General features: G+C 43.2%; 1 protein-coding gene across 1 annotated transcript in view; it reads right to left on the bottom strand.

Moving 5' to 3' along the window:
• Positions 1–615: 615 nt before the first annotated feature.
• Positions 616–17519, bottom strand: part of LOC132820293 (CD99 antigen-like protein 2) — a 145618-nt gene continuing 128714 nt past the window's right edge. Inside the window, exons 6-10 of the mRNA XM_060832317.1 lie at positions 14688–14747; positions 9909–9986; positions 6622–6654; positions 2483–2599; positions 616–620 (exon numbers count right to left, since the gene is read on the bottom strand). Of these exons, the coding sequence (XP_060688300.1) occupies positions 616–620; positions 2483–2599; positions 6622–6654; positions 9909–9986; positions 14688–14747 (293 nt within the window). The remainder of the gene's footprint in view (positions 621–2482; positions 2600–6621; positions 6655–9908; positions 9987–14687; positions 14748–17519) is intronic.

Below are 17519 nucleotides of genomic sequence, written 5' to 3'. Positions count from 1 at the left end.
ACATAAGCCTCCCAGCTCACAACAAGGCCTGCCAGACCCAGAGACACACAAGATAAATTACCAAAAAAAGTTGTCCCTTCTTGTACACAGTCCAAATCTATACAGTCTTCAAAATATAAGACATTTCCAGGAGGAGTCCACTCCAGTATACAATGTGCAATGTCAGAATTAGAGTCCACTCCAAACTGCAGAGTCCATTGCTAAAAACGGTCTGCAACCAAAGGCAGAGTCCATTCCTGGAGGCAGCAAATGCACACCCCCCAGCACAGGTGTTCAGTCTCCATGGAGTCCTGGTACAGCCTTAGAGAGCCAGGCCCACTCACAGGAACACAGTACTAGTACAGGTGCAGTTAACTCTCAGGGTTTGGTCCACTCCTGAAGGAAAGGTCTTCTCCCAAACTCCAGGATACAGCAACTGCTCACCTACACACACACACACGTTCAATCTTCAGAGGCCCAGTCCCAGGGCTAGGCATCCCCACAGGAACAGCTCCTCTGGTCAAATGCATGTCTTCCACAGGGCTCAGTCCAATCACCAATTAAAAAGTGAAGACACATACAAAAAACAAAGAAAACTAGAGTCCAAGGGCTAAGCCCTACCATAAAATCCACATTTTACTCTTTGAGAAAAAGAGGACAAAAGAGAAAAGAGTAACAGACAGGCTGTAACCAGCCAGTGAAACAACAATCCCCTAATGAGAACTGAGTTACACATTATGTGCATCAGGAGTTTAACAATCAGTCCCCACTAAAAGGAATGTCAGTTAACAAACTGGCCAAGTAATTCAGCCAGTTCAGGAATCAGGTTTCTCCTCACCAAAAAAAAGCAGAAACTAACAATAACATACTGACTGTAATACCAGCCAGCACAAAGTCAGTCCCCTAAACTGAAGGGACTCTGAATCACCTGCTTATATCAGTCAGCCAGGGCTTTCCTGATTGGACCAGGTCAACAGTAACACATTGACTATAGCACCAACCAGCACAGAGTCAGTCCCCGTAAACTGAGGAGACCCTGAATCTCCTGGTTATATTGGTCAGCCAAGGCTTTCCTGATTGCCCAGGGTAACAGCCCCAATCAGGAACCTCATAGTTAATGAGGTCTACCTGGTTCCAATCACTATATTGTCAATAATTGTCATTCTCCACAGATAGTCCTCTTGAAAATTATTTCCATCTCCTATTCTGTTTTGATTTAGTCTCACTCTCCTTCTCTACACTTTCTTCTTGTTCACTATTGTTTCTGGTGGTCAGTGCTTGTAACCTGTTCTTTTAGTTGGCAAAATGCATGATTTGCTAGTGACGAGAAAAACAAAGAGGTGGTCGCTAATAAAAGAAAACTGGGTTCTTGGAGGCTCCTGTGATGCAGTGTACTAAACTATGGATTTACCCTCAAATTTGTCAGCCAATTACCATTAAATTCAATTTAATGGATATTGGTTTGTTACACATGCAGGGGACTGAACATGGGAACTCTGCCACATTTCAAATGGCTGGTGTATCTACATGCTTAAGGAATTCTAGTTGCCATGCGCATTGTAACCAGTAGGTAGCAGTATGAGACCAGCTGGAGTCATAAATAGGAGATGATTTCACAATAGGCCATTTAAGACAGGACTGAAGAGGAATTTCTTCACTCAGATGGTCATGAATCTTTGGAATTCTTTATTCCAATGGGCTGTGGAAGCTCTGTCTCTGAATACATTCAAGGTAAGAGATTATAGGTTTCCAGATGTAAGGTCACCACAATCGAAGAGTCATCTAGACTCGAAACGTTAGGTTGCTGTCTCTCCACGGATGCTATCTGACCCGCTGTGATCTCCAGCATTTGTTTTTGTTACAGATTCCAGCATCTGTAGTAATTTGCTCTTACTAGACCTTGGGGTTGCTCTCTCATTAGAGAGAGAGAGAGAGAGAGAGAGAGAGAGAGGACTAGTAGTGGCTGAATCTGAGGTTTACCATGCCGCACGCGAGGGGAGAGGTTGAGGAGGACAATACTTCATGATAACCTCAGCCAGTACAGGAATTGAACCCAGGCTGTGGACATCACTCTGCCTTGCAGACCTGTCAGCCAGGAAGCTGAGATAACCAACCTCCTAGGCTTCTAGACATCAATCTAGTTACCTAATGATATCAAGGGCTATCATGATAGTACAGGAAATGAACCATGATTTAGAATGATGGAGCAGGCTTGAGGGGCTGTCTGGATGACTCCTGCTTCTATGTTCCAATACCATGCAAATTAAAGAGACATATCTTTATGGAGAGTGGTGAGAACATGCAACTTGTTACACAAGGAGTGGTTGCTATAAATAGCATGGTAAGGGAAAGCTGAAAATGTGTGAGAAGGAAAGAGGGCTACGTTGGTCGGGCAAGATGAAGGAGAGGGGGAGGAGACGCACACAGATCCATTACGCTCCATGGCCCTTTTCTGTGCTGCAAATTCTACTGAATTTTGTATTAGATTGATGAATGTACTTGCCTTGTATTTTAAAACATAACTGCTTCTTCTGGTAGGCAATGTAACTGGATACAACACCCAACAAAGCTGCTCCTATAGCACTGGCGATTCCAGCTATCGTGGTTTCAGGCATAGCCACTGGGAGAGAAACAATAACACAATGAGGAACAATTGGAAACTCTCAATATGGATAAAGTAACAACAACTACCATTTACTACATCATTTTCTTTCTTTCAATATATTAAATTTCTGTATAAAAAAAAACAGTCACTGAAGGCTGTTTAGATTAGATTAGATTAGATTCCCTACAGTGTGGAAACAAGCCCTTCGGATCAACCAATCCACACTGACCCTCCGAAGAGTAACCCAGCCAGACCCACTTCCCTCTGACTAATGCACCTAACGCTATGGGCAATTTAACATGGCCAATTCACCTGGTGTGCACATCTTTGGACTGTGGGAGGAAACTGGAGCACCCGGAGGAAACCCACACAGACACGGGCTGTTGTGATACTTCACTGTACACTTGTACAGGAATCAGAAGTAAAATTCTCTACTGGTTGGAGTCATCCCTGACACAAAGGAAGATGGATTTGGTGATTATTGGTCAGTCATCCCAGCTCTAGTACATCTCTGCAGGTGTTCCTTAGAGAATTGTTCTCGGGTGCAAATATCTTCAGCTGCTCCATCAATGAACTTCCCTCCATTAGAAGTGGGGATGTTCGCTGATGACTGAATAATGTTCAACACCATTTGTGACTCCTCAGATACTGAAGCAGTCCGTGTCCAAATGAAAAAAGATATGGACAATATCCAGGCTCAGGCTGACAAGTGGCTAGTAACACTTGTGCCACACAAATGCCAGGCAATGACCATCTCCTGTAAGAAAGTGAGGACTGCAAGATGCTGGAGATCAGAGTCAACAGTGTGGTGCTGGAAAAGCTCAGCAGGTCAGGCAGCATCCGAGAAGTAGGGGAATCAACATTTCGGGCAAGAGCCCTTCATCAGGAGTGAAGGTATCTTAACTCCATCTACCCTCCAAGGCTTCCCAACTCTGTATACACTTGCCCAATAAATATCTATTCATCTTAGTTTTGAAATTTCCAATTTTCCAAGGCTATTAAACTAATGCTAGAGATTCTTTGGCGTCTGTGTTTAAATCCTTACCTTGTCTTAATCTGTTCTTTACAATTGCCACAATAGGAAAATAAACTGGGGGAAATATTGTCGACGAACTAAATTCTCCAAAAAACTCATCTTAATTCTCTCTATTTTATAGGTATTTAAACAGTTTTATAATTTCTTTAATGGTCTAAAACATCCCAAAGTACGTCAAAGAGGCACCAAGTGGATAGTATTAGAAGGATCATTAGACAAATGATTGAAAAAGCAGCCAATAGGCATTGACAAGTAATTGGAGAAGGGAAGGGGGAAACGTGAGAAGGAAGGGTTTGCGATGTGTTGGAACTATGAAGAATGAAATGAGAAAAATCCAGAAGACATGAGAATACTAGGTTAGGGGGTGGCGAGGCTGACACATGGATTTTCAGTTCGAAGTACAACAGCATTGGGAAGGATGTTGAAATGAGCATGGCGTCCGTAGGAAAGCTGGGTCTGACACACTGTTCAAGCTGACAATGATAGCCAATGGATTTGCAGTTTTCGAAAAGCAAAATATTTTCAAATCAGGATGGTACGTGAAATCAGGATGGTATGTGACTTGGAGATGAACTTAAATGTGGTGATGTTCCGATGTATCTGCTGCCCTTGTCCTTATAGATAGAAGTAGTTGTGGGTTGGAAAGGTGCTGTCTAAGGATCTTTGGTGAATCTCTAGAGAACATCTTGTAGATAGTACTGACTCTCTGTGATGGAGGAACTGAATGTTTGTAGATGTGGTGTCAATCAAACAGGCTGCTTTGTTCTGGATAGTGTAAAGTTTCCTGAGTGTTGTTGGAGCTGCGCTCATCCAAGTAAGAGGACAGCATTCCGTCATACTGTTGATTTGTGCTTTGTAGGAGTAGATAGGCTTGGGGGAGTCAGGAGCTGAATTGCTCTCTGCAAGATTCCTAGTTTCTGACCTACTCTTGTAGTCATAGTACTTACATGACAAGTCCAGTGAGTTAATGGTAACCCCCAGGATGTTGATAATGGGGCTTTCAATGATGGTGATGCCATTGAATGTCAAGGGATTGTAATTAACCTGCCTCTTATAGGAGATGAGAGTGGGGTACCGGAAAAGCATTCGAGGAGCAGAAGAATCAATGTTTTAGGCAAGAGCCCTTCATCAGGAATGTGGATATTTCAAAACTGAGATGAACAGATATTAGCTGAAAATGTGCTGCTGGTTAAAACACAGCAGGTTAGGCAGCATCCAAAGAACAGGAAATTCGACGTTTCGGGCCAGAGCCCTTCATTTCCTGTTCCTTGGATGCTGCCTAACCTGCTGTGCTTTAACCAGCAGCACATTTTCAGCTCTGATCTCCAGCATCTGCAGACCTCACTTTTTACATGAACAGATATTAATTGGGCAAGTGCATACAGGGGTGGGAAGCCTTGGAGGTAGATGGTGTTAAGATACCAATCAGCTTCTCTTCCTAAATCCACCACAACATGGAAACATATTCATACACTTGTCAGAAACAAAGATTGTGACTATTTCAAACTTGCATGATCATCATGAGTATGATTGGAAATTTGGAAAAAAATTTTGAAGGACAGGAATAATCAATACTTGGAAAAGTAGGGATTGATCAAGGACAGTCAGTGCAGATTTGTAAAGGAAGATCCTTCTGATTAATTTAGTTGAATTTTTTGAAAAGGTGACTAAATATATTGATGAGGGTAATGCAGTTGATGCGGTTTACATGGACTTCAGTAAGTCCTTTGGCAAGGTCTCATATGGAAGGGTGGTCCAAAAGATAATAGCCCCTGGGACAAGGCCAGTTTGCAAACTGAATCCAAAATTGGCTTACAAATAGAACACAGAACCCGGAACACTACAGGCTCTCCGGTCCTTGATGTTGTGCTGACCTTTTATCCTACTCTAAGATCAGACTAACCTGCATATCCTTCATTTAACTATCATCCAAGTGCCTATCCAAGATTCGCTTAAATGTCCCTAATGTATCTGACTCTACTACCACCGTCAGTAGTGCATTCCACACACCCACCACTCTCTGCATAAAGAACCTACCTCTGACATCTCCCCTAAACCTTAAAATTATGCCCTCTTGTGATAGCTATTTCTTCCCTGGGAAGAAGTCTCCGGCTATCCGCTCTATCTATGCCTCATCATTGTGTATACCTCTATCAAGTTACCTCTCATCCTTCTTCGCTCCAGTGAGAAAAGCCTTAGTCCCCTCAACATTTCTTCATGAGACATGCCCTCTAGTCCAGGCAGTAAAGGCTCCTTCACCCTACCATCCCTTCCTTGCCTCAGTGGGACAAACCTGTCCAGCTCTATCACCAAGTGGCTCCCTAAACGACCTTCACATTTCTGTTGTGCATTTTCCTGAGAACATCTTTTCTCAATTTATGCTCCACAGTTCTTGCCTAATAGCATTGTAATTCCCACCCCCCCCCCCCCAATTAAATACTTTACTTTCCCATTCTGTCTGCTCCTATCAATCTCCGTGACTATAGTAAAGGTCAGGGAGCTGTGATCACTGTCACCGAAATGCTTTCCCACTAAGAGATCTGACATCTGACCTGGTTCATTGTCAAACACCAAATCCAATATGGCCTCCTCTCTAGTCAGGGTATCTACAAATTGAGTCAGGAATCCTTCCTCGACATACCTGACAAAAACTGCTCCATGCAAACTATTTGAACTAAATATGTGGAATGTGCTGCCTGAGAGGGCAGTGGAGGTAAATATTCTCACAACATTTAGGAAGCATCTAGATGTGCACTTAAAATGCTAGGGCAGAGCAGGGTATAGACCAAATGCAAATGAATGGGATTAGTATTGTTTGGTGTTTGTTGGTCAGCATAGACCAAAGGGCCTGTTTATATTGCTGTATGACTGATTCCTTTGATATTAGGGGTGACTGGCCTGAGCTGTCACCACAGAAGGCTCTGTCAGAGTGCTCCATAAAACAGAGGACACAATGGCCAGGCTACCTTCAGTTGAAATGTAGGAAAGTAGGAGCACTTACCCTGATCCTCGTCACTGGGAGGTACGTTGCCACCTGAAAAACAACGTTAGAGTTCTTTTAATGTCTCATCTAAAGAATGACCATTAAAATGGGACACAGACGGTGACAGATAACTGTATGTTGACCAATGTAAATCATCTCATACATCAACAATGATCCCAATTCATCCTGCTCAATTCTGTTCTGTTGCAGAGAAGAGGGGAAGAAACAGCAGTGAAGGAAAGCTTACATTAATATCCCCTTTTTTTGTAAATTCAGAATGTGCTACATTGCATCTGAGCCACTGAAGTACACTTGAAGGGTAACCACGGTTTTAACAGAGATATATAAACCAGAAGGAGGCCGCCTGTATCCATGTCAGCCAAGAAAGAACTACCCAGTCTATACATAGCTGTGACTCAGTTGGTAATACTTCCACCTCTGAACCACAACGTCCTGAATTCAAGTCACCCTGTGGACGTAAAACCCAAAGAGGACGCTCCAACACAGCTCTGAGAGAGCACTGCAGCTGATACATTAAACCGAGATCCAGCTGCTTCTTGATAGCTGGAAAAGATCCTGCGGTATTAGTTTGAAGATGACCAAGGAAGCCATCTCCTATGTCCTGGCCACGTTCTATCACTCAGTCATTATCACAAAATCAGACCGTCTGGTCATTATCAAACTGTTATCTGCAAACATGACCAAACAGCTATTTGCAAATGTTAGTCTGCGATATCAAAATAACCAAAGTAGAAAAGAAAGAAACTACCTTTTGATGCCTTGATGCCGACTGCAGCTTCAAATATTTTTGAAATTAAGAGTTTCTATCTCTACCTTCCTTTTGGGCAGTGAATTCCAGACCATATCCTGAGACAGAAAGTTATTCGGTCTCCTCTAAGCCTTCCACTAATTAGTCTAAATCTATACCGTCCTGGTTACTGACCTCTCTGTTAATGGATATAGCTCCTTCCTATCCGCTCTAAGTCACCTCCTTCATTTTGTTTCTACAACTTAGCTAAACCTTGCCTCCACATCTTCTGTTTAAAAGAAAATAACCCAAATCTGCTCAAGTTTTCCTATTGGGTGAATTTTCAATCTACATTGGGGATGCAGTATCAAATCAGATCATCAGAGGTCTGGTCGAAGAGGTAGGATCTATTTAAAGCATGAAAACAAGGACATGGGTGGGGGATGGTGGGGTGGGGGAAGAGAGACTGGGGTGTAGGTGGCTAAAGGTGTGGCCATCAATGGTGCAGAAGTTAAAGTCGGGAGATGGTAGAAGCTGGAAGTAGAGGAACACCGATATCTGGGAGGGTGGTGGAACTGGAGGAGAATAGAGAGATTTGGGGGAAGGGTGGGGCGAGGGGATCTGGGGGCTGCGTGTTTGGCCAGGCCATGAAGGCACGGTGGCACAGTGGTTAGCACTGCTGCTTCACAGCGCCAAGGACCTGGGTTCAATTCCAGCCTCAGGAGACTGACTGTGTGGAGTTTGCACATTCTCCCCGTGTCTGTGTGGGTTTCCTCCGAATGCTCCGGTTTCCTCCCACAGTCCAAAAATGTGCAGGTTAGGTGAATTGGCCATGCTAAATTGCCCATAGTGTTAGGTGAAGAGGTATATGTTAGGGAATGGGTCTGGGTGGGTTGCTCTTCGGAGGGTTAGTGTGGACTTGTTGGGCCGAAGGGCCTGTTTCCACATTGTAAGTAATCTAAGATTAATAAAGATGAGAATGTTAAAAATCATGATGTTGCATGTGAGCTGAGGAGAGACAAGGGAACAGGGCTTTGTGTCAGTTAAGACAAGCGCAATAGAGTTTTAGTTGATAGGTTTATTGCCAGGTTGAATGTAGGAGGTAGCCCAGCAACAGAATGTAGATTAGATTACTTACAGTGTGGAAACAGGCCCTTCGGCCCAACAAGTCCACACTGACCCTCCGAAGATCTACCCACCCAGACCCATTCCCCAATATTTACCCCTTCAGCTAACACCACAGGCGATTTAGCATGGCCAATTCACCTAACCTGCACATTTTTGAACTGTGGGAGGAAACCCACACAGACACTGTGAGAATGTGCAAACTCCACACACAGTTGCCTGAGGTGGGAATTGAACCCGGGTCTCTGGTGCTGTGAGGCAGCAGTGCTGACCACTATGCCACCGTGCAGGTACAATGCAGCTGTAAAACTGCTGTTGTTTACAGCAGAAGGGAATGGACTGACTTTGTACTGACCCTCCGCTAAAAGAACAAACTGAAGCAGAGGAAGAATGTGGAGCACCAGCCAGTAAGGTTTGGTCACATTTAGAAGTAACATAGGCACGGGTGGCATTTTCAGCAGCAAACAAACTGAGATGGATAATGTGGAGCAACATTACTGAGGTGGAAACAGACTGTCTTCGTGATGGTACAGATATGGTCAGAGGTTCATGCCTGGATAAAATGTCACCCACAGAGTGGCTTAACCTCACACTGTGCCAGAGAACAGGATGGAGCCAGTAGCTCAGGAATAGAGTTTGTAAAGTGGGAACCGAGTTTCTTAAGTGGCTTCGGGTTCCCAAATATCTAAAATGGCAATATTTCTGCTCACTCGTGGCTGTATTTTGACAAGTATTTGACAGCGGAGGTGCTGAGAGAGGATGGTGGTGAGGTGCAGCTGGGAAGTGAAAAGTAATGCTGTGTTTTCTTAAGAGGGCATGAAGGGGGACCATATCGACGATAAATTTAGCCATGTTCACCCATTAAAGATGTTGCCCTACCAGAAGCTAGCCAGGTGACCTCGGTCTCTTGTGCCAGGATGCATAGTTGTCAGTACATCTCTGTGCGCGTGTGGACTTCATTATGTACGGTCATGAATGAACTGAGATTATAAGTATCAAACCGGGGTCTGAAAGCCGAATAAATCAATGAATTTGCTCACGCCTATCACTTGTCCATTGATCTCAACCTGAAACCATTTGCACAATATCCTTAAGAACTTTCAGCAGAATATAATGGAGCCCTCTGTTACCTGAATAGCTGTTTGTAAAATTTTAGGCCCCAGAGTTACGATCACATGAGTTCACTTCCAAGGTTACTATATGAGGAAAGTACAACGTCAATATTAGAAGGAGATGAAGCAGAGCATAAGGAAGGAAAATGGGAACAAAGGGGTAAATGTGATTGAAAAATTCTCAACTACACCTTCCTGAATTGAATTGACTCTGTATCGCAACTTCTCCTAATGATATTTTGATAAATTAATACATGTGTTGTGCAACATTCATTGTGTGAAAACCAACAACCTTATGAATCTAATTGTTTGTCACTTACCTGAATTTTTCTTATCTGGTTTATAGCCTCCACCGCCCAATAGATCTTCCAGGTCTTTATCTGAAAGGTTCGAGGTATCTAGACATAGACAGGAAATGACATCACTGCCAAACACTGGAATGAAACTGTTGCATCCCAGGGGCAGGTATTTAAGTGGAAGTGACATTCTAAAGTATGAACATGAAGTGCCAAACAACAGTTCGGGAACTGGTGCTCATTCAGCTGACAAGGATAAACGGAATTTGCTCTAGTCCAAATGATCAGGTAGCAAAGTATGTGCATGTCAAAATCAACTCATCATTTGCAAATAGAACTTAGCATATAATACATATTCTGAAAAAAAAAATGTCCACAGTGTATTGTTTAGTCTAAAGCCTTCTGACCCAAGGTAAAATGCTGACACACACCAGCTAATCAGGAGCACAGTAGTAGTCGTTTAGGAATAAGTTAAGGCATGGAAGTGTTGGAAAAAGGATAGCTATTACAAATCGGCTTTATTTACAGACTACAATCTCAGCATCCAAGTATGCTGCTTGTCAACCATCTCTCTCACATCAAGTTGCTTGATGGGTTAATGTTTTGCATATGATAGCAGGAGTTAGATAATTCCCAAATGATTGAACGGAATCAGACCCAAAATGTGACATGATGCAATTTAGGCCAACATCACTTAGAACTAGACTGTCAAAACATGTCAACATTGAAGCAACCCTTGAAAAAAGTAAGAGTGATGTGTCCTTTGCTGAACAGCAAACTAATGATTCCCCAGATCACTGTCTGAAATAATTCAGCAGTTTCACAGCATTCACATACCTACCTGATGGCAAGAGGCTTCAGATTTACCTCACATGTCACTCTAAATTGATATAATCTGTCAATGTAGTCTGGAGAAAATTCAACACACAGCTAGGCGGGGTTGTTTCACTGTGATCAACCTCTCTTGTGGATGAGGTTCCTTTATGGATAATAGTTGAACTAATATTGCTGGAGATACCATGACACAAAGGCTGGAGCCAAGTCAGGTTTAACTCCACCTCGAATTATTATTTTCTTTCAGTCCACTGTTCTTTTGCATTTTTTTTTAGTTTTACATCTTACTTGGGATTTAAGCCAGATCAAAATCTCAGGACACAGAGATGTCTCCGAGAGCTCTCTGTTCTAATGTTTGACTGATGGGAGACGGAGCACAAGTGACCTGTGGAAACAGTGCAATCCCCTCAGGAGCGTGCGGAATAAAATCAGCACAGGGCTCTGTGAATATTAGCACATTGGATCATGAGTTAACACTTGTCCCTGGAGTCAGTTACATGGAAAGAAACGGAATAATTATTTGCTTCACTGTTATGGCATTGGAGTATTTCACTCAGAGCATAAAAAAATTTACAAGCCAATAATTTGTCCAAGAGATCTATATTCAAGAATAATTAACTCCGGATCATGGTTAGCATTAAAAACATGATTTCACTTGTTTGCAAGTTGAGATGGGAGGGTTGTGGGGCAAACTATTCGGGAAACATGAAGCAGTCACAGCAACTGTGTCACTTAATTACTTCTAGGAGAGTGTGTGTGTGTGCCCACGCGTACATGTGTGTGTTGGGGGTGTTCATACCTCCTACTCTTCATTCACTTGCATTGCTGTTTAGGTATTTACCTCTTCCACAAATACTGCTCACCCAGGAAATTGAGCTAGTCAGGCTGGGTTAAACCTGACAGATTATCTAGAAGCAGACACAACCTCATTACAATGTGAAAGGTCTCTTTTTTCTTCAATGTTCTCATTTTTTTGGGTGGCGCTGTGACTTGAGGTTAGGGTTGGTTGAACTTTGAACATCTACATGTTTTAAAAAGGAAGAAAAGTTGCAGATGTTTGCACTGGTGACTGGCCTGGAAGATAATGTAACTTACACCCTGTTCCTTCTTTCAGGATTTATTAATTGGCACTAAATATGTTGCTATACCCAGGACTGGCAGCTGGTTGGATGTTGAGTTGCTCCATCAAGGAGGGACTGATAGGTTCACATCGATCACAGAGAATATTAATTTAAAAAAGAAAAGGATGCAGTAAGCGTGTTTTGACTGGTTATGGTAGGTGCAGAGTGATTTTTGGAGACTTTTGGACTGGCTGCTGTTATTTTTTACTTTTTCCAGGTGTCTGTCCTGTTACAGAATTGTTGAACGTTCTGAGAAAATCCCAGTTTGTAAGAATCAGTAAAAGATTCTGGAAGTCTACTGAAATTGTTTGCATTCACCAGTGACTTCAAATTAGATATTCGATTTTGTACCTGTGAACAACTCATTATCCAAGGACTGCATGAAGGCTTGGCATCCATTGTTTGAAAGTGTTTAACTGAACTGGCAAATCCTTTACTTCTCTTTCTAGTTTTTTTATTAACTATGTCTGTTAGCTTGTCTGTGTATGAATGGGATTGTTATGATCAAAGAAAATTGGATTTAAAGCATAGATATTAATTAAATTAAGTTGTTTAGTTTTGTCCTACTAAAGTCACCATAATACTAATAAGTAGTTAATTTTTGTTTAATTATAAACTTGGTGCTCAAGATCTGTTATTCATAGAGTCGAGTTAAGAAGAACTGGGCAAATTTGGAGGGTCATTGAATATTTGAGTTTCACAATATTGCAAATCCAGTGATAGTAAGGCTGATTTGGTTTGGCTTGTAAACATAACACATAAATGACCAGCCATCTACCTACGACTGTGTTTGCCTCCATCTCACCCCAGCTGAAAATGTGTTGCTGGAAAAGCGCAGCAGGTCAGGCAGCATCCAAACAGCAGGAGAATCGACGTTTCGGGCATGAGCATTTCCAACACCCCTCCCCCAAGTCCCTCCTCTCTACCTTTTATCTTAGCCTGCTGGACACACTTTCCTCATTCCTGAAGAAGGGCTCATGCCCGAAATGTCGATTCTCCTGCTGTTTGGATGCTGCCTGACCTGCTGCGCTTTTCCAGCAATGCATTTTCAGCTCTAATCTGCAGCATCTGCAGTCCTCACTTTCTCCTCCATCTCACCCCAGATCTGTTTAACCTGGAAGTATTGGCTGGAGGGAAGTTTTGAAATTTTGGGTTTTTTTTTAGCAAATTCCCTGACTCCAATCATCCCAGTTTTCTTATTGGTTGGTGATGGGGGTAGTGGTTGGGAAGAGGGTATGGATGAGGGAGATGGAAGGTAATTTTTGTTTTAGGAAGTCTGCGTCATTGAAATGGTTTCAAAGTGACTGAGTAGCACAGGTGAGAGTCTGTTGTTACTAATTTGTAACTGGTGGCTCTTCATTTTCAAGAGGTGAACCTGAACTTTGGGAAAAAAGCTTCTGTTTAAAACTGAACCATTTTCAAAATTGTCAAAGCACAAATCAGACAGAAGAAAGCAGAAAGAAGACATTATACAGCCATGCGCCAGCTCGATTAACATTTGCAAATTTTATCCACGCTCAGAGATTACACTGCCATTATATTCTAGTAAAACTGTGCAGTCGTGCAAGGCTCTTATTAAACCACATTTTATCAATGGTATAAAGAGTATGCAATGCTTAAATTTCTTTTAACAAGCAGAAGTTTTAAGTCCCAGAAAGGACAGTGCTGTTAATAGACACATACTGCGTATACAGGATAGGGACAGTCTTTGGAGATCTGAGATCAGAATGCAGTGAGCAACTGGATAGGAGGATGCAACTAGCTGCGAGTAAAGCTGGATGAATCCAGAAAATGTCTCTCTCTTCAAAAAATACAAACCATATCAGTGCCCTGATTTAAGTTGTTCATACAGCTAGAAGATATGACACTCTGTTCCTACTTTGAGACAGCAATATGTTATTCTGTTTGAATGGATTCTGCCAGCATGCTTCCTTCGATTTGTGTCTAATCCTTCTAGTAACTATAGGGATTAGAAAGCACCACTGTTCTAACACCGAAACAATACACTCGGGCTAATTCTGTGACAACTTGTTGGATTGTTACTAATTCATATGGGCACACCCTAAGTCTTCAGATGTAGGAGGGTACAGCAGGAAGAACTCAACTGAACATATTAATTCAATAGTTTTTGTGCTGGTTTTCAAATGATGTCCTGTCCAACAAATGTTTACTCAGTTGACCGTTTGGAGAAAAGCAATGGGTCTAATTAGTCTTGCTGATATTTAGACAATGTACTGAATATGACGTAACCCTTAAAAGCTTCAGCCCCCTGCCTGTATAAACAGGCAGCATAGGTTATAAATCTGCTCTCCACCTTCAAAATATCATTTTTTTGATTAAAAGTGATCCCAACAGCGAAGCCTTTGCCACAGCTAGTGATGCCAGCTTATGTGTACTAGTCACTATTGTGACTTGCTATTAAAACTTTCACTTTGTGAATGCAAATATTAAGGTTGTGAGTTGGAAACCTTCAACAATGATCAGATATTTTGAAATTGCATTGTCCCTTTTGCAGCAATGTATTATGATTTGCAAAGTCGAATAACTAAGAATGTTCAGTGCAGCACCTTAATTGGAGTGGAAAAATGACTCCCTCAATAGGACCGGCTGATCGGATTGTCACGGCTAATTTAGGTGGTTAGCAGGAGAATAACTGCCTTGCTTGAATAGTGTGGTCATCTGAAAATGGCTGCCCTTGTGCGGAGATCTTTGTTGTTGAAAAGGCTCAGTCTTGTCAGCTGTCTCAAAACTCTGGCTCAGAGTGTCAAATCAGATCTTTTGCATTACGTTTGGTTTGACTTTGAAAACCTTGACCTGGATCACCCAGCTCTAGTGACAACCTCCTTACCCATTCTTTTACCTCCTTTAGGTTTGTCATTTCCTTTGGAGCCTGGAACAGAAGGGTGATCTGTTGGACAGATGGAAACTTCAGCTAAGAACATTAAAGCATAAGAAGGAATAACCTCTGTGATGACCATTCCCCACATTAGCTTGTCTCCCTGAAGTAAGCGGTGCCCATTCCCAAGACTGAATTCTCACATTTTCCCACCATTTAGTGGTGCAGGGCTTTAAACAGAATTTTCTGTTTGCAATAGGCATCAATCATCAGTTAATGGTCAGTAGAAAATTATATTGCTGCATTTGAGTAACAAAGGTTTACAAGCTTTGTAAGCTTTATAAATCGAACACACACACACACACACACACACACACACACACACACACACACACACACACACACACACACACACACACACACACACACACACACACACACACACACACACACCCCTTGCTATTGGACCTTTTCATTTAAATGTAAATTATGGATCATCCTATTTCCATTTGTCTGTTTCAACTTTAGAACAAGTGATTTTGTCAATATAGAAATGCAACATTGCGTTGTTCATCGCTCATGGTGCAGATATTCCCCTGCATTGTTCAGGGTGGTTGGTAGGGTTCTGGAAGTTAAACAAACGACTGCTAAGGCTAGTTTGTGCCTGGATGATATTCTATAAATAGAACCATATCAAGTTGGTGCTGGGTATTTGGTTCGGGGGGGTGGGGGCTGGGGCGTGCAGATGCTGGAGATCAGAGTCGAGAGTGTGGTGCTGGAAAAACACAGCAAGTCAGGCAGCATCCGAGGAGCAGGAGAATCGATGTTTCGGGCATAAGCCCTTCATCAGGAATGCCTGATGCTCCTCTTGGGAGGAGCATATCAGCAAAGTGAGGCAGAAACTGGCAGATGAAAGCTACGGTCACTCTCCATTGTGGGAAAAAACCTGGTCATCAGGTGCGAGGCACTGTCATTGCTATTATACGTGGCACAGGTCTGGCCTATTCCCAGAACCTGTGCCGCTGCAGTCACCCGGGCCATCTTCAAGTTTATATGGAGGTCAAAGATGGACCGGGTCCGAAGGGACTCGCTGTACAAAGATCTGGTCAATGGGGGAAAAAATACACCCAATGCCACCCTCACCCTGATGGCCACCTTTGTGTGTGGCTGCATCAAGCTGTGTGTGGATCCCCGGTACGCAAACACCAAGTGTCACTACGTACTGAGGTTCTACCTGTCCCCGGTGTTGCGAAGGATGGGCCTGGCCTCGCTGCCGCGGAACGCTCCGAGTAGTTGGACCAATCCGTATCACTTGTCCTTCGTGGAGAAGTTTATGAAGAAAAACACCTTTGACCAGAAGTCCATCAGGAAGTGGTCAGCATGTAGTGTCCTTGAGATCGTTCGGGAAAAGGAGAGGGCGGATCCTATCGAGCAGTTCCCTGAGCAGACTGTCAAAGTCATTTGGCAGAATGCCTCATCGCCAGAACTTTCCAACAAGCACCAAGACATGGCTTGGCTGGTGGTGAGAAGGGCTCTGCCTGTGAGATCCTTTATGCACGCCCGGACTCTCAGCCGCACTGCATGCTGCCCTCGAAGTGGCTGCGGGGGTACGAGCCTGTCACATGGGACTCCGTTCTCTACGGCCTGTTCCCCAGGACACACACCAAGATGAACATCAACTGTGCCTGGAGGATCATCAACTCGGTGAAGGACAGTCTCTGAGTGGTCCGAAACCTGTTGATCTTCCAGCTGAAGGAGTTGAACCCGACTGAGTGTTGCAGACTGGCACATTCCAAGGTCCAGGACTACGTGTTGAGAGACGCGCTGAAGCTTGGGGCAGCTGTCACCAAGGCGCGGTGGGGAAAGACCACCGTGTAACATCTGCCTGCCTAAAGAAGAACAGGGGGCCGCGCAGTCATTTGGGCTCTGCTGACGCCTCAGCTAAAAAGGTAATAGTACAGACCTGTAAATAGGAATGGTTAATCTGTTTCGGGATGCAAAGAAATGGAATGTTTACATATGTATGGCATGTCCAAGTGTACAGACCATCAAATTATTTTATGGATAAAGTATATTTTTGAAATAAAAAAACATACCAAGCTGTGATGTCCACGGATGTGCAGGCTAGGTGGGTTAGCCACAAGAAATGCAGGGTTGTAGACCATTGAAACAGGATGGGATGCTCTTCACAGGGTCAGTGTAGGCCAAACAGTCTCTATCTGCACTGTAGGGATTCTATGATGAATTGCATTTCAGGCAGGTTGCTGCCTCACAATTCCACCCCCCCCCCCCCCCCCCCCAACCACACACACACACACACACACACACACACACACACACACACGGTCACTTCCAAAGGAGGCTGCACCAATATTTTTTTTGGAGAAAGTGAGGACTGCAGATGCTGGAGATCAGAGTCGAGAGTGTGGTGCTGGAAAAGCACAGCAAGTCAGGCAGCATCTGAGGAGCAGGAGAATCGATGTTTCGGGCATAAGCCCTTCATCAGGAATGCCTGATGCTTCCTGACCTGCTGTGCTTTTCCAGCACCACACTCTTGGCACTGCACCAACATTTTTATTCCAGTCCAAAAAATAAATCATATTAGACTTGAAACGTTAACTCTGCTTCTCTCTCCACATATGCAACCAGACCTGCTGAGTTTCTCCAGCAACATTTTTGTTTTTTATTTTATATTTCAGCATCAGCAGTACTTAGTTTTTATTAGAGTGTATTTTTTTAAAATTGGTTGTACGAGGTGTAGTTATAGAATCATAGAGTTACACTGATGTTCAACGCGGAAACAGACCCTTAGTTCCCTGGCTTTAGTTCTCAGGCAAGGATTCT

Source organism: Hemiscyllium ocellatum, chromosome 11, assembly GCF_020745735.1.
Source record: "Hemiscyllium ocellatum isolate sHemOce1 chromosome 11, sHemOce1.pat.X.cur, whole genome shotgun sequence".
In the NCBI taxonomy this organism is placed as follows: domain Eukaryota; kingdom Metazoa; phylum Chordata; class Chondrichthyes; order Orectolobiformes; family Hemiscylliidae; genus Hemiscyllium; species Hemiscyllium ocellatum.
Note: the sequence above shows the minus strand (reverse complement) of the source record. Positions and strands in the feature narration are given on the sequence as shown.